Here is a 22409-nt window from a genome sequence, read left to right as displayed (position 1 = left end):
GTAGGATGCCTTTTGGGAAATGAGCAGATTGACCTCAAGGATCTACTGGTAATGTCTTGGGTTAGGATTCCAAAGGACACCTTTAAAGGCCTTATGAAGTTCTTTCCACTATGGAACAAATATGTTTTGATGACATAAGGGAAAACCACAAAATATTAGCTAGCTGGTTTTAATGTTTGGCCCTACAGTGAATTGCTTCTTATCTAAAGAAAAGCTACAATTCAGTTCTAATGAAAACTATAATTGACTTCACTGATGGCTCTGTAAATGATGCCCTCAGACTATTTGTTTTATACTGTGTAGGCTTAATATACATACATTATTCTGACATTTCCTGATTCCTGGTGAATTGTTTGTTTGCTAACTGTATCACAATAAAGCTGAACTCTAACTTCACCTTTCCCATCTTTCTTTTCCCTATTTATTTTAATTTAAGAGAGGCTTGAGGCTGTGCTGCGGACGCCCTGCTAGAGACTTGTGCAACACACTGAACCACCAATAAATTGGGGAACGGAAATCCCTATCCCCTAGCTAAAACAACGATCAACATTCCTTGGACAAGTAAGCAAGAGGCTTAGTAATGTGAAATTGACCAAGAAACTGGGATTCTAACACATCAAGCGTGTATTCACTTTCCACAAATGATTACAAGTACATCATGAATAATTGATTGGATAGCAATAAACATTATATTCTAATGAGCAAAAAACCCCAAAGCTCTGACCGCCTTTTTTACACGGATGCCAATTAATCTAATGAGTTCACTTTCGTCTGTCTGACATCCTGCAGTACTACTTTAATCCCATAATCTTACCATCAAACCTATATAGCTTCTCTAAACAAACTCTTTTAGCATCGCTCATCTTACATACCATAGACCATCGTTTAACAATATGGTCAGCTTGTCTGGTGAGTGCAATTAAAAAGATTTTTCTCTGGTGATGGTGGCAGGACTGCAATGTACAACCCCTGTAGATTTTAAAATTTCATTTTTGAATCGTGGATATTTATAGTATCATTTGGCCCCTATAATAGGGTGGAGTACACTGTTACCAAGGGAGAACGCTTCACACAAAACTTATTACAAAACTGTATTTAATTGCTGTCTATGCGGCTCATCTCTCATTTCTATGGGTAAAGGCAAGGTGGGGGTGAAAATTGGTGATTGAGGAAAAATGTCATATTGGGTAAATGGATAACAATCAATGGTCAAAGGACGATAAAAGGAACTTTTTGGTCCAGGTAGACCAGACTGTAGAATTTTTGGGCATAGTACCATTAGTTTTGGCTGTGTGTTTTTCCATTGCTAATGTCCAGAAAAAGTGCTTAATCACATGAGAGTAATGCAAGAAGAGTGAGAACCTGGCTTTGGGTTTGGTTCATTAGACAGGCAATACATGGGCTAGCAATTTATACTGATTACTGCTTAGTGCCTCAGGTTTGAGGTTGTGCAACGGAAAAACTGGGTCCCTAGGAATATAGTGTGTGATCAAAGAGGTCAAATCTATAAAAACAAAATCAAAAATTGTGATACAGTGGGGCATTGACTCCAGGCATTCACAGAAACATTGGGGTAAATCTGGAGAGCTGGGAGGGTACTCCATACCATCATGAGAGTAATTTGAAGTTAGAGTCTTGTGCCATTTGCTGAGCAGGATTTACCCTGCTAACCTAAACAGATCTGTTGCTATTCATAGTCACTTGGAGAAAAACCCAGATCCTTCCCCCAGCCATGCACATTGAGCCACAGAACCCAAGTATAAAGTAAAAGAGGCATTAGGAAAGATCAAGCCCCTGGCTGGAGATCTAGAGCTCATATACTTTGATGCTAACATAGCTTGGGTTATGGTGGAAATTTATCTAAGGCTAGGATAAAATGCTTAACCCTGGAAAAAAACAAATAGTTTCCCAAACGGCAAATTATAATTGTCTTAAAGATAGGGGAAGGAATAAATGCAGAAAAAAAGTCCAGATGGAAAAGTAAGGTTAGATAGAGAAGAGAGAGAAAAGAAAGAGAAGGTAAGGGGAGAAGATATGATAAAAACTGCAATGTTTAACTCAAACCCAGGGTGAGAGGTTATGACTTACTGTAGGCAAGGTAAGAAGGAGGTCTATCCTGTGGTGACAAGAGTCCTGAAACTAATATGGTGACCCATAAGGGTGTTTCAGATTTGGTAATACACAAGAAGCAAAATGTATTACTTATAGTCCTAAAAAAACACACTTAAGTTATATATATTGAAATAGTTTCACATGCCTCTACAGTCCAGAGCAGGGGAGAGGACCCGCTAATCCACCCGTTATAACTCGGGTCACTTTCTGAAATCACCCCTGATGTCAAAGGTCACTTTTAAAATCAATAATGGTCCCAATTGCGACTCGGGTCACTTTCTGAAATGACAGATGGTCCCCCTTATAACTCGGTTCAATTTTAGAAATCTATAATGGTCCTCTGTTACGAATCAGGTCACTTTCAAAAATCACTAATGGTCCCCCCTTACGACTCGGGTCAATTTTAGAATCACTAATAGTACCCTCTAATGACTTTAGTCACTTTTAAACGGCATTATTGGTAACCCCTTATGACCTGGGAAAACTTTCTGAAATAACTAATAGTCCCCACTAATGACTTTGGTAATTTTGTAAAATACCTAATGGTTCCCCGTTATGACTTTTTAGAAATCAATAATACCACCCCTAAAAACACGGGTAAATTTTAAAAATCACTAATTGTCCCTCACTTAGGACGCCAGTCACTTCATCAAATCACTAATAGTCCCCCATTAAAAATCACTAACAGTCCCTGGTTTTGACTCGGGTCACTTTAGGAAATCACTAATGGTCCCCCTAATGACTTGGATAATTTTTAAAACCACTAATGGTCCCCTCTTACAACTTTTAGAAATCACTAATGTTCCACTATCAACTTTGTTCACTTCTAGAAATCACTAAGGATCCCCCCTTACAAAATCGGTCACTCTCTAAAATCACTAATGGTCCTCCCCTACCAAATCGGTCACTTTCTGAAATCACCATTGGTCCCCCCTTTACGATTTGGGTAACATTTTACAAGTCACAAATAGGCCTTCCTACAACTTTGGTCCAGTTTAGAGATTACTAGTGGTACACTCCCATGACTCAGGTTAATGTCAGAAATCACTAATGCTCCCCACTTATGACTTGGGTCACTTTTAGAAGTCACTAATGGTCCCCCCTTAAGACCTTGGTCCATTTCTGAAATCACTATTGGTCACTCCCTACGGCTTCAGAGACTTTCTGATATCACTAATGGTCCCTCTTTACGACTTTGGTCACTTTCTAAAATCACGAATTGTCCCCACCTATGACTCGGATCACTTTTAGAAATCATCGATGTTCCCCTCTACGACATTGGTCATTTTTTATAATCACTAGTGGTTACCCCTTACAAATTTGGTCTTTTTCTGAACTCACTAATGGTCCCCCTTATGACAATGGTCACTTTAAGAAATTATCAATGGTCTCCTCTTACGACTTTGGTCACATTTGCAAATCACTAATGGTCCCCCCCTTACAGCTGGGGTCATTTTCAGAAATCACAAATGGTCCCCCCTTATGACTCGAGCCACTTTTAGAAATCACTAATGGTCCCCCCTTACGACTTTGGTCACATTTAGAGATCACTAATGGTCCCCTATTATGACTTTGGGCACTTTTAGAAGTCACTAATGGTCCCCCTTATGACTTTGGTCACTTTCTGAAATCACTTATGGTCACCCCTTATGACTTCAGTCACTTTCTGAAATCACTAATGGTCACCCCTTATAACATGGGTCACTTTTAGAGGTCACTAATGGTTCCCCCTTTGGACCTTTGGAAACCAGTAATGGTCACCCTATATGACGTAAGTCACTTTCTGATGTCACTAATGGTCCCCTTTACGACTTTGGTCACTTTGTGATATGACTAATGGTCCCCCAATATGACTCTGGTCACTTTCTGAAATCACCAATGGTCCCCCTTATGGCTTGGGTGACTTTGAGAAATCACTAATGTCCCTCCTTGTGATTCTGATGACTTACAGAAATCACTTATGGTCCCCCCTCATGACTTTAATAATATGGGTCACTTTCAGAAATCACTAATGGCCACCCCTTTTGACTCTGTTCACTTTCTGAACTCACTTATAGTACCCTTTATGTCTGGGGTCATCTTTTGAAATTATTATTCGCCCCCCCCCCCCTTTTTATTCCCGGGTCATGTTCAAAAACGACAAATACCACACCTCATGACACAGGCCAAACGTAAATATGACTAATATACCCCATCCCTCTGTTACTTTCTCATTAAAGACCTCATTTGACTTGCACAAATTTTAAAATCACTTTTCCCCTCTCTCTTTCAACCTTTGTTTAATTTTTAAACTCACAAATACTTCCTCTTTTGACCTTGATCATTTTCTGAAATATTTATTTCCTCCCTTTTGTCTTTGGTTACTTTCTGAAATCACTAACACCCTGCTTTGTCTCGTGACTTTTTCTGCAATCACTAAAACCCCCTTATGATTTTTGTCACTATTTAATATTCATTAAAATGAAGTTTTAATGATCGTGGTGGGTGATCCAGATAATAAAGGGGGATATTAGTGATTTTGCTGTGGTATTATGGCGATAAGGTTTGCACATTAGTGATCTTTGTCCGTGACCTAAGTTTTAAACAGAGGTTAATAGTGACTTTGTAGATCAACTGGGTGTTAAGGAGGGATTTTTTGTAATCTTGGTAGGTGGCTCAGGTTACAGCTAGGTACATTAGTGATCTTTATTGCTTACTTGTGTGATAAGATGTTGGGGGTATTTGTGATCTTGGTGCATTCCTGCAGGTCCAGGCGATTTGTGCCCTCATAACTGTCAACTTGCACTCCCCTGCTGCCTTCAGCAACTCAGGGATCCCATTCTCTGGTCAGTTCCTGGTCTAGGTCATGTAACTTTCTGACAGCTGCCCCTGTACTTTCGAGGACTAAGGTATTTCGCAGATGGGCTCCACCTCCTGGCAGAGATGGGTAAACAACCTATTCTGCCTCCTCTCCAGCCCTCCCTCTGGTTGTGGGCTTGGATATCTGCAGGTCACATGGACCCCAGTCATGATCTTCCCTATATAAGGAATTGACTAGTAACAGGAAGTTTTCTGATTAAAAAAATTCCACTAGGCTCTGCTTCAAGGTTCCTCTCTGCATCCCCTGACTCTGGCTCTCTGGTATATCTACCCCGGCTTCACCTGACTAATCCCGATTGCCGCCTGCCCTGACCTCTGGCTTATCTGACCAAGCTTCTGCCTCACGTTCTTGTTCTACTATTTGGTCCTAATCTGTCAGAAGTTGGCAGCCTCTGCATGCAGTGGGGCCACAACCTGACAGCAGCCTTCAGTAGAACACCCTCACTTCTAGAGACTCTGGAGAAAACCAGGCTGTTTCTTAGACTTTGCATCCCTTACATGTGTCCGCCAAGTGGGCTGGTGACACAGAGTCCACCATCCCACCCTGAGACACTGTGACATTATCATGGGGGTGTCCTGGGTGATGAGAGAGAGTTAGTGATTTTTTTGGGTAACCTTGTTGATAGAGGGGTCTTTTAATGATATTGGTAGATGACCTAGGTAAAAAAGAGGTGGTGTTAGGAATTTTCAAGTGAGACCTGAGTAATAAGGGGGTGTTAGGAGAGCATCTGGCTGACGACTCTGTCCTGTGTGCCATTGCAATATAAAACACTTTTCATTCTGTCTGGAGATGTAATTTGCAGCAGCTAGAAGAACTAAGATAGCATCAGCCCCTGCTTCCCTTAACCCGTGCAGTGTGATGGATTTATGGCATCCCCAGCATCCCTTGTTAGGCTGTGCACAGCTGAAGGGGATTCTAGAGGCTGATCAGCTACTGACTCAGCCCTACACTGCTATTGGCTGCTGGGACTTTCAAAGCCTCTCTGCTCCCAGCCACCAGGGCCTGTTGTGACGACTGCTTGGCTTACCCTCGCTTGGTGGTGTTTTTACTTCATCTTGTTTCTGGATTACCTGATAATCCTGTACTCTGTATTTGTGTATAAATAATTCTGTACTCTGTATAAGTCCTGGGGGCAACCGAGTGCTGAGAGACACAACCAGTCTCCCGAGGCTGAGCGGGGGCTGCTATAGGTGAAGACTGCGGTGATAGATTGGGGGACTGGTGTCTGGAGAATACTACCCTGTTTCCCCGATGATAAGACACTGTCTTATTTTTTTTTGAAGGTCAAAATATGCTCTAGGGCTTATTTTCAGGGGATGCCTTATCTATCTGTCAGCCTCGCTTTTCACTGCACCCCTCCCCCTGTCATCCCACTGCACCCCTCCCCCGTGCACTAGTCGTCAGTCATCAGTCCGTCGGAAGCTCGCTTTTCACTGCACCCCTCCCCCTGTCATCAGTCCGTCGGAAGCTCGGAATACAGACTGAGGACAGTGACTCGTGTCACGGGGGAGGGGTGCAGTGAAAAGCGAGGCTGACAGATAGATAGTTTCACATACGGTAGGATGAGAGAAAGAGCCGCAGCTTCCCATCCAAGAGCATGCGGAGGCGACGGAAATGGAGAGACCACACGGAGTCACCCACCGTACCACCCGATTCGGGTAAGTGCAGGTATCGGTGGGTGGCTTATTTGCGGGGGGGGGGCCTTATTTTAAATTTTTTTCTAAAAAGGGGGGGCTGTCTTATTTGATGGCCCTGCCTTATCATCGGGGAAACACGGTAGTACTGACTTGGGCCTTACAGGGGGGGAATTAGTGATCTTGGTGGGTGACCCATGAGAGAGAGATGGAGTATAAGTGATCTTGGTAGGTGACCTGGGTAATTAAGTATGGGTGTCAGGAATTTTAAAGTGTGACCCAGATGATAAGGGGGAAGTATTAGATATCTTAGTGGGTGTATTAGTGATATTTGTGTTGAGGGTGAAAAGGGAGGGTAATTGTCATCTTGGTAGTAATTTTTTTTTCTTGATCTGGGTGACACCTGCAAAGTATTTGTGATAATAATGGTAAAATTACTAAAATTCAGGGGTATAGAGAAGTTTCCTTTCCATTTTCCTTAAAAGGTGATTGGAATATATGTGAGCCACTCCTCTTAATGCATGTATGAGAACAAAGTTAAAAGGAGAAAACAGAGGGGCTTCAGGCTCTTGTTTTAAGTTGTGTATTGTTTTAAAAAGCAGTTTAGCAGTCTGGTGTCATACATCAGTACAGTAATGTGTTACATCACAAAAGACTATTTCCCTATTTTAGAATGATGGGGTGTTGGTTGGCTAGGTTAAATAGTTGCATTCTAGGATACAAAGAAGGTGTACATGAAAAACGTCTCGTTACCTGACACATTTCACCACAGGGGCTTCTTCAGGGGTACATAACAAGCGTAATATATTCTCTAGGCGAGGTGAAGATGTTGTCACAGATAGGTATGATACAGATGATAAGTAGAAATGTTGCTGCTGATATGGGTTTAATTGTAGATGATGCCTTGGGTTAGAATGTGGTATAAAGTACAGATCTTTCCTGGTCTTTAAATGCATGAAATGCCAAGTCTGTGGATGAGTGAGGAGAGAGGTATGCAGGGAAGCGTCTTGCTGGAATTGGCTATATTAGCCAAATATTTATTATTATTATTATTATTATTATTATTAATAATATATACCCCTGAAGAAGCCCCCATGGCGAAACATGATGGGTAACAAGATTTTTTATGTACACCTTCTTCTTTTTAGCTTAGAACATAACTTTTTAGCCTAGCCAACCACCACCCCATGATTCTACAATGGGGAATGGTCTTTTGTGATGTAACACATTTTTGTACTGATGAATGACACTAGACTGTTTAACCTGCTTTTTAAAACAATACACAACTTAAAACAAAAGCCTGAACCCCCCTTGTTTTCTCCTTCTAACCTGTTTCTCATCAAATTACTAAAACCTTTCCATTATAATATAAGGTTACCATAGACATCAGGAAAACCTCCAATATTATTATTATTATTATTATTATTAATAATAATAATAATAATAAACAGGATTTATATAGCGCCAACATATTACGCAGCGCTGTACATTAAATAGGGATTGCAAATGACAGACTAATACAGACAGTGATACAGGAGGAGAGGACCCTCTTCTCAAATACCCTGATCACTAATACCCCTAACTTTATCATGCTGGTCAACCACCCTGATCACTTACACTTTCCCCTATTATCAATGTTATCACAACCCCCCCCCTTTCTATTTTCACTGGGTTAAACTATTGATATCACTTATAACCCTTATTTGTTCATGCATACTTCTGCTGACAGATAGAGAATAGAGAAATTGCTAAAACATGGCAGCTCTAATGGGAATGCTGCTGTGCAACTTCCTTTTCTTCCTCTCTATCCCTTCAATCCTTGTTGGTAACAGACGTCATTATCTATAACATTCTCTTGACTGATTGATATTGAGATGCCAGCTGTCTTAAACATCTATCTTAAATATGTCACTCAAATGTGGATTTAAATTCTATGTTAACAAATAGAAACTACTACTAGAACTAATTATACATATAAAAAATATATAAATATATATATAAGATTGAAATAGCTAAACAAACAATAGCTAAAGCTAATAGCTAAGCTAACAATAGCTAAATTTGCTTTTTTAAGCATGTCACCTATTTAAATAATCAAATACTTAATTTACAAATGTAAACACTGTTTCTAAAGTATACAGGTGCAGTTATATTTAAATTTTGGGGGTGAAAAATACCAATGTTGAATAATAATGTTGAAATGTTATAGTTTTATTTGTAAACACATCACCCAAATGAAAAATGTAATTCTTACACGTAGGACTATTTCCTTCTTTTTTCCTTCCTTATGTTCATCTACATGTGAGCAAATGTCTTTATCGTGTCTGTATAGTTTTTGGATGTATATTAGTGCCTTATACAGCTCACTGAATATAACCAGAAGTGTTTCCTTTCAAAGATAAAGAACATATACAGATTAACAAAATCTGGCATCACGAGCACTAACATTTCTTTACACTTTTTTAATCATGGCACAGATTTAAAGATGACATTATGCTCCTCGGAGCTGGTTACAGGAACCCATGCTGGGAGTATGCACAGTATATGCAAACTAATTTCTTTATTTAAAAATGTAATATATAAAATAACAATAATATAAAAAAATAATATAAAATTTAATGTTGTAAATGTTGTTTTAATTACAGAAAAGAAAAATGTACTTTAACGTACCTAAGACTGAAGCAAGACTAGGGCATAAAATACACAAAGGAATGATATGGAAGATCATGTATGTTGAAACATGTCACTATTTTTTATGCTTTTCTGTACTAGTCTGTTTGCTGCTTCTCATTATCCCCCTGAGGAAGCCTAACTGGTGAAACATGTTGGTGTCTGAGACCAGTTTTATTATGTACATTTCTTTTTTCCTGTCCAGAAGAAAAATTACATTACTGGTTTATAGGAGTGATTCACTGGGAGTTATGGGGTCAGAGCTATAACTACGTAAAAACATATTTTTTATTTGTTCAAAATTGTTCAAAATACATTTTTTGCCCAAAAACTCTACATTTCTTTCTTATATCTTTTTTCTGCTTACCCTTGAGGTGTTGGCATATATTTAATAAAACTTGGAAAAGAAGTTACCGCCAACCTATACCCTTTGTGTATTGCACACCTATATTTATCATCTGGTTTTCTGGCTGCCTTTTGTAGCTTGCAACCTGCAGGTTGATCCGGTAAGATCCTCTTTCTGCCATATATATGCTTCTCCTTTAATTAAAACACACTTTTTACAATAGATACTTAGTGTTTGGATTGGATTTGTTCTTAGGTCCTTCACCTTTACCATTCTTGAGAAGTACTATTTTGGTTTCTTGTTTGTATCTGACTTGGTGGCCCAAAAGACCACGGTTTCTACAATACATAAGTGTCCCCATACTTAAATCATGGAGTATAATCATGTAACAATATGTTGTATGAAAATAGCTTCCAGATCCTGAATCTTTATAGTTACTGTCTACAGTTTACATAGAGAAGAAGAAACAAAGGAATCAAATGTGTGATGGGGAATTTATCATCATCAGAAGTTCGGTGTGTTTACATCATGTCAGCCCTCTCAAGCACTCACAACCACTATGGGGCAGAGACCATATTCTTCAACTGGATTGGATTGGAATGGACAGAAGAGGAACACTCTCTCTTTGCCTGCCTGGATTAGGGTCTTGCCATAATATTAATAGTGGAAACCACAACATTTTTAGGGACTGTACCTATAATGGCATGTATGTAAAAGCACCACTGCCGATCAACAAATCCAGATGTTTTCATGTGCAGTCATTTGACAGCTACTAAATGGCTACCAATATCAGGGTATATTTTGTGCATATATATACTATATATGCATATATATACGCATATATATATTACAGCAGAACCTATAATGGATATGGTCCAGGATTGAAAACTAATAGCAAATTAGTTTTACAAAATAAATTCTTGGTTTTCTGGATCACCAAGGTTCACCCATGGAAATTTATTTTCTCAAGTCTGGGGGAGCCTTAATAACTCAGGCATATTGACTTTGTTAGAGTGTGTTGACATTCAACCCTATGTGTGTGCATTAGTGCACAGAAAAACAAAAGAAGATTTGACGATTTCCTAATATGTTTCTTTAGAAATACCTCCCCTACAGAGTTTATATGCATTGATGACTGTGTTTATGTAGCATTTTTTGTATATTCCATTTTTATTTTGTGTATATTCTATTTTTTATTGTATAAGCAACATAGACCAAATACCTTCCATGGCACCCTCTTTACTCCGCTAAATTATCATATACGGGGTCTATTTTAAAACCTATACCAGTTAGCACACATTTCTCAGTGAAGAATCAATCAGTAATTATATAATATGCCCATAAAACAAAAACAAAATCATGCGTTTGAAAGTTTATTCACCAGAGGATGTATGCTATAGCTAAATATATATAAAAAGAAACTTTATTACAATATATTTAAAAATAATATACAAGCACCGTAATAATCATAATCCCTATATATATATATGATATATATAAAAGTATAACTAATAAACTAATAAATATACATATATATATATATATATATATATATATATATATATATATATATATACTTTTATTAGTTCATCATCATTCATTTCAACCTAACAATAAACTTTGCATACAAAAAAAAATAGTATTCTATATGGTAATTAAAATTATCATTATATGTTCACTTACTTTTTCAATAGCATTTTAAACATTAACAAACGTAATCACAGTACAGCGTTTGTCTGCTGATAAAGTTCAGGGGTTAAAAAATGAAGCAGGAAATTGGAAAACCATAAATAAGGTATGGCCACATTTGGTCGGAGGTCGGGCAGGCTCAAAAAAGTCTACTGAGAAGTCTTAGAGCTCCATGGTGAAAACATTGTCCCCTCTCATGGTGGATGAGGATACATCAGATCTTACACCGTATGTTACATAAACTGCTGGAGGTAATCCTAAAGACAAATAATTATGTGTAAAATATATAAAAACGAATAATATAAATACATACACATGTGAAACAACCAAGTGAAATTTTAGCTTTAGAATCTGTTAAGATGTCGTAATGAATACATAAATTGATACCTAAATTTTAAAACAAACTTGCATTGCTTTTCTTTGTTTCCAAATGTCTCTCTTTTCTAAATATAAATACATATAAATAGGATTTTTTACCTTCAGTATTTTACATCAGCAGACTCCATTATGCTGTATATGATTTGTCCTTTTGTGTTGGTTGCTGTATATAAGAAAAAATAGGTCAGCTTTGCTTGGAATGAAATTTTAGGACTGATAATTTATTATTCACTTTTATTATAATTATCTGGTTGCTTTGGTGTGTCTTTTGTTATATAGCCTGATATAAAAAGTATTCCTTTAGCTGTCTGCATATTTTCATATTGATGATGTTACCAGTAGAACAGACTACCTAGTACAACATCCTGCTACATATCTCCCAACATTTAAAAGTGCCAAAAAGGGACAGTGGGTGTGGTCAAATGGGCGGGGAATTGTCAGGTTTAGTAAAGCATGAAAGACATAATTTACTAAAGAGAAAACACTGAGTCCGTTTAGGATAGTACAATAACATATAATAAAACCAAGTTTAAACAAGGACATTCTGCTAAGTCATAATTCTATAATTCTAATTATATATTCATTTTAGCAAAAGGGATCCTAAAGGAATATTTCACTAAAGCAGACTAATGTATTATTTTTCTTTACCTTTATTGCACATAACTAAAAAAATTAAAAATCATGACCCCCCCATAATATAAAAGCCAGACCCTTCAATAGGCCCTGGGCATTCCTTGAAAGAAAAATGGGGCAGCAACCCTGTGTGCTCCCTCTCCTATCTATAAAAAGTCCTCTGGAATCTGGTTTTCCCAAAAAGAAAGAGGCCAAAAAGCATGTAGCCCCCACCCTTTTAGAGAAACCAGAACAACTTGCCCCCAACCATCTTTGGAGGAGACGGTCTCCTTCCCACAACATGGCCCAAGTGCAATAAGCTCTCCACCTGCAGACCTCCACAACACCTGGCAATGTTTTGGGGGTCTTCAGATGGAGAGCTTATTTGAAATCCTAAAGCTCTTTTAACCCCCCTAGCGGTAATCCCGAATGTGAGTTTTTGGAGTTCCCATGCAAAAAGCGGTTATCCTGAGTCACACTCGAGGTTGCTAAAAACATTAAAAAACACTTACCTTGTTTTGGGGTTTCCCGGTGCATGCTTCAGTGCGAAAGGGATGAGCGGCGAGAAATTCAAATCATTTTGTATTGGATTCAAGAGTCCAATAAAAAAGAAATCTTTATATTATATATATATATAATTATATTATATAAATTATACATGCTACTGTACAGATATATTACGTTTCACTTTTTTTCTTTAACAGATTTTTGTATTTTTTTATTTAAAGTTTATTGAATTTTTTAAATATTGGATATATTTTGGTGAGTTATGCAACTATAGGCCTACAATGTAAAAAAAAATTTCAATGCAAAAAAATGTAACGCTTTTTGCATGGAAACACGGACAGAATTAGAACGCTAGGGGGGTTATTAAGGTGGCCCCCAGATATCTGCCAATGCACCCTGGTGAATGAATTTTAGGGTACATAGTACTTCTTTCCCATTCCATAAAAGGTTAAAACAGCTCTAGAAATAACTACACCACATCATGTATAAACATATTTAATCTATTTTATTAATACTTACCTTTTCAATATTCAGTGTTGTATATATGCGCCAACCATGAGGGGAAAGTGAGAAGTGCTGAGATCTGCTCTAGTGGCAGCCCCCAGAATTACACCTAATTGAAAACTACTAATTTTTAGTCCGTTTACACAGCTTTCCATGACAGTGTGATAGCTCCCAGTAGCCAGTACTGTCCTTAAAAAAATCCACCCGGGGGGCCTGGTAAACTGGATGTGTACAATGACATCTGGCAAGCAAAGTTTACAGCTTTGTGTGTGTGTAACTGCATGTCATGTTCTGTAGCCTTATATTTCAAATTATATCTACAAACCTCCATATCTCCTATACAGTATGTCGTAACGACTTGAAATTTCCAGGGTACAAAGGAGACCTTAATAGTTAGCAACCACAAATTTCATCTCCCTAACATTAACAAATTTTAAAATATTAGGGTCATAATTTTAAAAACTACTGAAAATTGCTGTTTTAAAAGTCTCTAGAACCCGGAAAATAAACATACAATTACATAACAAGAAGGTGTGACCCCTAAATTTATACCTATCTTTCAAGAAACTAGAACTGTCATGCTATACTACCCTGTCCCCTTACGTACTTAGAACTCCTATTTACCCTAAGTAAGGGTGATTTACGAAACCAAAAATGTAGGTGCAAGTGAAGGACACTTGTGGCTAACGCCCCCCTGTTACACATTGCTGTTTGCTTCTATCACCTGGACCCCAATTGGAACATGGGAGTGCAGTTAAACAAAATTGGAGGTGCAAGTGGGGTAAACCTGTGGTCAACACCCCTAAAATTTCATTGCTATGGCATCGTCAAAACTTAAAAATTTTGCCCATCAAAATGCGCTGCCCTGTTACACATTGCTGGTTGCTTCTTCTAACACCTGGACCCCAATTTCTCTGGAACTGGGGAGTATGGATAAAAAAATTAGAGGTGCTTGTGTTGGGCACCTGTGGATAACAGCCCCTATAATTTAATTGCATTGTCAAAACATAAAAAACTCTGCAGAAACAATTTTAGTGCTAAACCCAGCATACATAATTATATTTTAATAAAAATACATGTGTATCAGGAATAGTAAGGCTTTATGGTGCTACTACTTTTTAGTTAAGTTAAATACAAAAACATAGAATACTGAATACATGTATTGTGGATGTACAGGTGGATTTGTGTAAACTGTCTAGTCTGTGCCTTTGTGATAATCTTTTGTCCTTCTTCCCACACTTGTTCAGGTGGGAGAGGCCTGATGAGAGAAAAGTTGCAGTTGTTGATGCCTCGAAAGATCATGAGAAAGAAAACAGCTGGCAATATACAAAATATCATATAAATTAGTGCATGATTTTAAAAGTGTAGTATAACAAGGATGTTTGGTAAAAATAAGCCAGCAATGGTCATACAACAATCTGATTGGTTGAGATCAGTATATAAATGTTAACTACAGATATCAAATTGAATTGAGTGCTGGATACGGGTAATAGAAATGGCAACTTTTCTCCCTGTTTGACTCTTCCCAGTTAGGGAATTTGAAAATGGGCACTACCTGGGGTAAACAGAGTTGTGTGATTTTGGAGCTGTTGTTGTTTTACACCATTGTAGAGAAGTGACTTTTAATTAGGTTAAGTAGCACGTAGGTGTTTTTTTTCCTTCATCAACTTTTCCAGATACTTGTAGTCCCACAAATACTTCTACTTTGTATTTGTTTATTTCTTTAAATGCTTATTTACCTTATGGTTAGGTTCTTGTGTTGGGTTCACCTGCACATAAAAAAATGTGTGACACATGTATTAAATCATATAAAAAAAAAAATCAAATATTACCAGAAATAAAATCCTAATTATTATAAATTTGTAAACTAATACTGAAGATCAGACATTTATTTAGGCTAATCTGCTAATACTAATAATAATTTGCTGATTCGCTAATAATAGTTTCTAAAGCAAGCATGCTATGATGATATTAGACTGTTTGTGAATTCATACTTTGCATGTAGTTCAGGAAGGGCTCCTAAAACATCTTTCCTCTTTAAACACCTGAAACCACTTTAGTCATGATACAGTGGGCTCTTTCACACACATATGGATGCATGGATTAGGCTACCAACTTTACAACCAATATTCTGGTATATAAAAATATATTATTAAAAATGTTTAAACCAAAATACCTTTAGTACCCTTCTCTTCTTTTGCACAGTGCTAAAATCATAAAGCCTACATATTCTACTTTTCAGACATTGCAGCTTACAGATGAGAGTTTCGCCAATAAAGACAGGTAAAATAAATGAGAAAACTGTATGTTCTTGTCTGTTTATACTTCAATGCTGCAATGTAGCACTAGATTTTTTGGAAGCAATGTATGTAGACTTGGTAGTTCTGTAATGTGTAATAGTGGTATTGTATTGCGAGATAAAAGTGAGAAAGCAGATACCCCATATTCTAAGAAGTCTTTACTGTGCTTCCAGAAAAAAAAGTAATGTAGACTATTATAGAAATGCTAATATCAGGAGCAAAAACATTGAGCAGACTGGCTATTTTTTCTATACAAATCTTCTAAATTGAAAGATTTTGAAGTGTGTTTGTTGGGCTGATAAGCTATAAGAATCCTTATCTTCCTTTTCAGTGCTGAGCCTGACTCATAGTCAAAACCAATTACACCGGTCGTAACTGCAAAGAACCAACCACACTGGTTGTAACTGCAACAACCAGCTGTTGACAAACATGTGCAAATAATAACTTGATTTTCACTACACAACTAAATGTTGACAGGTGTGTGCCTGTACTAATATTAGTAAAGATAACCAGCTTGTCACTACCAAGTCCACATACCTTTTTCCTATCTCTCATTCCTAGGCCATGATAAGAGGGTAGTAGTAAACCTGGAAATGTGTTGAATGTTTGTACAGTTTTCATTGGATTTCACTTTGGAATAAACTTGTACATGGACTGCAATAATAAAGAATGACACTTCAACTCCAGCAAAAAATACCTGACAGAGGGTTTATGCTGGAAAAAAATATTTCAGCTTGACTGCAATAATAATTTTAAATGGTTCTACAAGGTGTAAAAAATGAGAAAAATGATGATCCTCTTATCTCTGACATACCTAAATGATTGCAATTTAAGAATCATATACATATGCAAAAATGTACTTGGATATTATATTGGAAAAAATATTTATTGATGATAAGAAATATATTACCACACATCCTTGCAAAATCATTTCATTTTTGCTTTCTTGAGGAATATGACCATTCTCATATACTGAAGCAATTGATGTAACTGTAAAAAAAGAAATAAATGATGCGAACAAATCATTTGAATAATACAAAAAAAAAAGGGAAAAAATTCCAAGCAAAAAACAAAACACCCACAGGTAAAAATAATTATTTTTATCATGGTCAAGTAAATGGGAAATGATCCCTACCCAATCCTTTTCTTCTGACACACACATACTTATTTGATAATTATTGGTAAAGTCACATATACAGACTGTTAATTACAATAAAACTGGACTTCCTATTTTTTTTTTTTTTTTTTTTTAAGTACTCCTGAAATGTTGAACCCTTGAATAGGCACTCCCCTGTATAGGGTGACAATGCTCTAACAAGAATTACTACAGAGTTGTCAATCTTGTTGCTGCTGTAGCTACTTAGCTGCCACAATAGTTAGTCACATCAGTAAATAGAAAAGCCTAGCTCCATTCACATCCATTGAAAGTAACAGCACATTGATCTATGTGTAGTAACGTAATAAAACTTAGTAAAACTAGAGTAAATATATCCACCAGGTAAGCTGTCATGTGCTATCCAGCCAGTAAAGTTTGGAGCACAAACAGCAAAAAGCACCCCCGTAACTGAGACTACCAACGATTGGATTTGGGTATCTTTTCTTGGACTTTGTAATGATAATGATGTTTTGTGATCATTTATACTGTATGCTGAAGAAAGCCTAATTTGCGTTAAGCAAATTAACTGATCCCAGTTCTCTCAAATAACACACAATGTATAATCAAACTCTAAATTCTGGTGTAGTCTTTAAGTACATAAAACAACTCTTCTATTCCATACTACAATATGTGCAATTATAATCTGTGTTGCCACTCTACTCCTTTTGGAGGCGAGCATCCAAATGTATTGTGGCCACAAAGGGTTTGATGACCTATGGGATTGAACAGGTTAGGATATGCAGTAGTTTTATAATAGGAACCCGGTCTTTGTGAATTTGAGGATAATGGAAGACCTGACTCGGGAAAACTTAGATCACAATTTCAGAACCTAAAGCTTTTTTGCTATAGGCATTGCTGAGCTGACCAAAGTTATATGGTATAATGACAAACTATGATGAACTGGTAGCTAACATAGGAACAACAATACTATAATATATACAAATGGATACCTTCCTTTTTCTTTAAAACAGAGTACACAATGACTTCAAGAAAGAATATCCCAATAACTGTTCCAATAATAATCACAACTATTTCATCACTGCCAAGTCCATTGCCGGAAGGACACATAGGTCCACACACTGCTGGAGCTGAGGGATAAACAGAACAAATATATATATATATTAAATAATTTTTTTTTATATGAATGTCTTTCAGTCCGTGTTACTGTTAGAGAATACCAATGAAAGAATAAAATGTTGTCAGCTGAAGGAAGTGAGGGTAAATTATTTTAAAGGAGATCAATGCAGACACAATAAGAGCCAGTCAGGGAGTAAGACAAATGAGAAGAAAGAAAGTAATATAAGAAAGCAATATTGCATGTCACTGCTATTTAGCTACCATTAGTATTATTTGCATATTATTGCTATCTGTCTGTCACAAGTCTTTATTTTCTGCGTATTTTAAAATGTATTAGTTGGACCTGCAAACTTTATGAGAATCTTTGTTTTTTAAAAACTTTGTTTGCCACATGGTTACCTTCCTCTCCCTCCTCCCCTATCACTGTACTTCTTATTACTCTATCCAGGGTCACACATCTTGTCATCATCATTATCTGACAATAAGCATGCCAAAACTAAAGGAGCAAAACAGTGACTAACAACTGTGCCACTTTCAATACTCTCCTTTGCACTACTCTATTCTAGCTCCTCTACAATAAATGCAGGTAGTCCCTGGGTTACATACAAGATAGGGACTGTAGGTTTGTTCTTAAGTTGAATATGTATGTAAGTCGGAACTGGTACAATATTTTATTAAATGCAATTAGGACAGATGTTTGTCTCAACATATTATGAGGCAATGTGGTGTCAGTTACTGTATAAAACCCTCACTGTGAGTTAATCACAAACAAAGCAAAAACATTATGGAGCCTAGACATTCATTAACATCTGGAGCAAGCTGTGCTTTAATATGCAAAAAGTTTGTCTTGGTCAATAAATAGTTACAACCAAGACTTCTTCTGGGAGTCATGCAAACCGCCCCCTTCCCCCTCTGTCCCTTCTAGCCTACATCCTGTACAAGAATGAGCAGGGAAGCCCTGTTCATATCTAGAAGTCATTCCTATGTTGGATGTCCTTACCTCGGACACTACCTGTACATTTTATGCATTAACACATAGCACCTTTCTCTCATCTGCTCTTCTTTTATTTAATTCACACACTGTAAATTACAGGAGAGACAGCGACAGAGAGACAAAAAGTTTTATGTGTGATATAGAGAAATCAGAGGCACCATGGCTTATGAATAGTGTATCATGTTCACTGTCTTCACTCCCCTGCTTTGGCTGAAACAACAAATTATCCAGGGAGTCCACATGTGGGCAAAACTTGGCTGGGAAGGAATGGGCATTGTTCTACCTTTTGAAAATATTCATATTGGGACTTCTTTCAGTCTGCTATCACTATTGGTGTGATTATTAGTAGCACTGGTGTCCTGTCTCCTGCTGCTATACAAAGTTTGGTGCATACTGAATCTAAACCCAGGAGGCTTTGTTTGAGTCGAGGATCTACTAATAGCTGGTCTTTTGTAATGTCCACTTCTATTGCCAGTGTTATTTTCAACTTGATGATTTTCAACCATATGTCAATGTGTAATAACAAAATTTGCTAGTTTGTCTATTGTTTTGACTAACTGACTGACTGAAAAAGTTGTATGTGTGTAAATGGAAATAATTGCTTTGATTGTACTTATTATATAAATGACACCTTGGCAACCACTCACTACCCCTTTTTATTTTTTTTTATCTATATTAGCTGCTCCAAGCTGACCCTGAGCTGATCTCACTCATTAGTAGAGCACTAAAACAAAATGATTGGCAAGCAAAAAAAAAGTCTGTGTTTTTTTAACGTGCTATATCTCCCTATCAACTGCTCCAAACTGATCATCTTACACTCAATAATTGCATAGTATGTCAAAATGGCAAACAAACTTTGGTATTTTATGTCTTACAATTCATTTAAGTCACTCCAAACTTCTCCTACCTGCTCTCATCTGGCCCATAAGCTTAGAAACTCAAAAATGGTGTCTTGTGTAGCTATGCTCTATTTTTTTATAGGGCTCCATTGATGTCAGCCCTTGGTAGAAGATGTAGGAACGCATGACAGTTTAGCTATCTGTAATTTAATGATTTTCCTGTTGAAAAAAACTCATATTGGACTACTAAAATAATTTTTTTGTCATTTTTAGAAAAGTTAAAGGAAAGTGCACATTGGAATATTTTCTCCTCTCTTCATGTTAAGGTGACAACTAAGAATTTTGGATTTTCCCTCACTTTCATACCTTTTGACAAATGTCTCCAAAAGTTTGGCTTTAGATGAAATTTACATTTGCAAACCTGCAGAACTCTAATTTGCCTGCATGATACTTAGATGTTACATAATCAGCTTGTTAGTTTTAGTTTACAAATTAGGCTCTTTAGACACTTTTAGCAAACTTCTTTTTTATGCAATCACAGTAATGTTTTCATAACCACAATGAATTGGAGAACACATCAATAAACTTACCAATAGTAACATTCATATATTTAGACTTGGTAGCAGTAAGGTGCGTTACGGAGTTATTGGCCACACACGTGTAAATCCCTTCATTCTTAGCCTTTCTTTGATCTATCTGGAAGGATTTCTGTTTGACATTTATAACTGTACCATTCAGTCTCCAACTGAAAGAGGGTTCTGGTACAGAATCAGCAAAGCATTCTAATGCAATGAAACAATTTTGAAGAAACTGGACCTCCACTTTCATGTTTTCTGGGCCATCTGCAATAGAAAAGCATTCTGATGTCAGAAAATATGGAGGAAAACATGTTTAGGTAAAATATTAAAAGTATTTATTATCAAAGGCTACCCAAATTTATTTAGACAAATGTTTTAGTTACATGCAAAAGATATCACAAATTTTTCATTAGTTTTGTTCTTCCTGTTGGAAATTGGGAATTGAAGAAAATCTCCTCAGTGGAAAAATAAACAGCAAAATATAGCTTCATATAGGTTTCCCCACTTCCCATAGGCAGTGAAAACAGACACTAAAAGGTGGCTTCCAATGGCTGGCACCTTGCCACCAACTCACCTGTGCCAGGTAGTGCAATTTCAACATTTGACAGCAGAAACTGTAGGTACGGAACCACTCGGTATTACCCCTATTCTATTTCTATTGGTGACGAGCGGTAAGACAATACATGTAACATTGGGCATAGTCCTCAAGTATAAGGAAGTAGAATCTGTACCACAACCTTACCGCAAACCTATATTTAGCTTCAAGTGGCAAGCAATGTTTACAGTGGACACAGACCATTTACATTGTAAATAATACATATACCACAGTGCATAATGTCATAAATTGGAGAAAAACAGACTTACATGCTACCAGTATTGTAATGGGATCACTGTTCTCAATACTGACTGGGTTAATAGCTGTACATGTATAATCTCCTGAGTCTGAATGATGAATCCTGGAGAAGGTTACACTCCTATTATCTGGTGACAGGGTGGCTCCAAACGGTACCCTGTTCCATACAATCATTTCTGCATTAGTAGAGGTACAGTTGAGGGTTACCGTATCATTTTCAATAGGAAATGAGGTAGAAGCTGTGATATTCGGTATACCAACCATTTCTGTGGATGTAGGAAGACAGGGTTAACTAACAAAATATCCAAAACTGACAACTAAAACAAGTACTCAGAAACATATCTCTAATACCAAAATCATAATAATACATTACTTGTTTCACTGTTTGGAAGAACTATTGATGTATATCTAAATAAATAAAAAATACAAGTCCTTAGATGTGGATTCTGCATCTTGGATTTTGGCAGAAATGCATTGTCCTTGTCACTTCTAGTGAGATTAACTAATTAAATTTAATTGCATACAAATGTAATAAATAATATAGTTATTTTTTTCAGATTGTTTTTTCTTTTTTTCACCTGATCATCCTGCAAATAAAATACTACTTCCCCACTAAACACTATTTATAGAAGGAGCCATGATTGCCATCCATACTGGACTATAAATGAATCTTCCTATATTGATTACCATTGTACAGTGGAAAACTAAAGTTTTTATCTTACATTAAAGGGTAGACAACACTTTTATATAAAATAAAATAAATAAAAAGCCAATTCTCTTCTGCAATCAAGGCAGAATGGGAGTGCTGAGCCTCCTGTGAACCCTATGTCATGCTTCCCAGGAGGATTTTGGCCATTTTTTCTGCACATGCCTGATCTCGAAGGAGCTTTTTCTTCAATGTAAAAAATGAAAATGCCGATTTCACGCATGCGCAGTGTCACACTTACCTGTTCCTCACTAAAACACAGGCATCTCTCTCCTGCGCATGTGGGCAGTTCTGATGCTGGGCTATTTAGCTTGCTCATAGACTCCAGTCTGTGTTAATGCAAAAAGATACTGGTGCCTAGCTCCCTAGTTCTGTGAACTAGTTCCTGTACACCTGCTGCCTAATCCAGTGTTTCCTGTGTCCAGCTCCTGTGTTAACCCCTCGTTGTCCAGTCTGTTGGTTCCCAGACAACTTTCCTGTGCTGTTCCTGTGTTCCTGTCTGCCTGTGGTTATCCCTACTTCTCCTGTACCTCCTGCTGTTCCAGTGTCTCCTGTGTTCCCTGTGCCCGCAGTGGCCCCTGTGTCATTGCTGTC

The 22409-nt window shown here is 37.2% G+C and overlaps 1 protein-coding gene across 1 annotated transcript; it reads right to left on the bottom strand.

The window, feature by feature from the left end:
* Positions 1-11231: 11231 nt before the first annotated feature.
* Positions 11232-22143, bottom strand: LOC140341293 (cell adhesion molecule CEACAM1-like). The gene is made up of 8 exons (XM_072426927.1): positions 22057-22143; positions 21121-21375; positions 20269-20520; positions 17719-17856; positions 16523-16602; positions 15052-15081; positions 11789-11852; positions 11232-11568 (listed from the first exon to the last, which is right to left on the bottom strand). The coding sequence occupies exons 2-7, from the start codon at positions 21371-21373 to the stop codon at positions 11817-11819; spliced, it is 789 nt and encodes a 262-aa protein (XP_072283028.1). The 5' UTR covers positions 21374-21375; positions 22057-22143; the 3' UTR covers positions 11232-11568; positions 11789-11816.
* Between the last annotated feature and the right edge of the window lie 266 nt (positions 22144-22409).

This window comes from Pyxicephalus adspersus, chromosome 11 (genome assembly GCF_032062135.1).
Source record: "Pyxicephalus adspersus chromosome 11, UCB_Pads_2.0, whole genome shotgun sequence".
In the NCBI taxonomy this organism is placed as follows: domain Eukaryota; kingdom Metazoa; phylum Chordata; class Amphibia; order Anura; family Pyxicephalidae; genus Pyxicephalus; species Pyxicephalus adspersus.
This window is presented reverse-complemented; position numbering and strand designations above follow the sequence as displayed.

Coding starts and splice junctions, on each gene's coding strand:
- LOC140341293 (XM_072426927.1), bottom strand. CDS start 21,373: ATGGTTGGTATACCGAATATCACAGCTTCTACCTCATTTCCTATTGAA. Junction 16,603..17,718: donor TGTTTTAAAGAAAAAGGAAG/GTATCCATTTGT, acceptor CTTTTTTTACAG/TTACATCAATTGCTTCAGTA. Junction 11,853..15,051: donor CACAAGAACCTAACCATAAG/GTAAATAAGCAT, acceptor TCTTATATACAG/CAACCAACACAAAAGGACAA.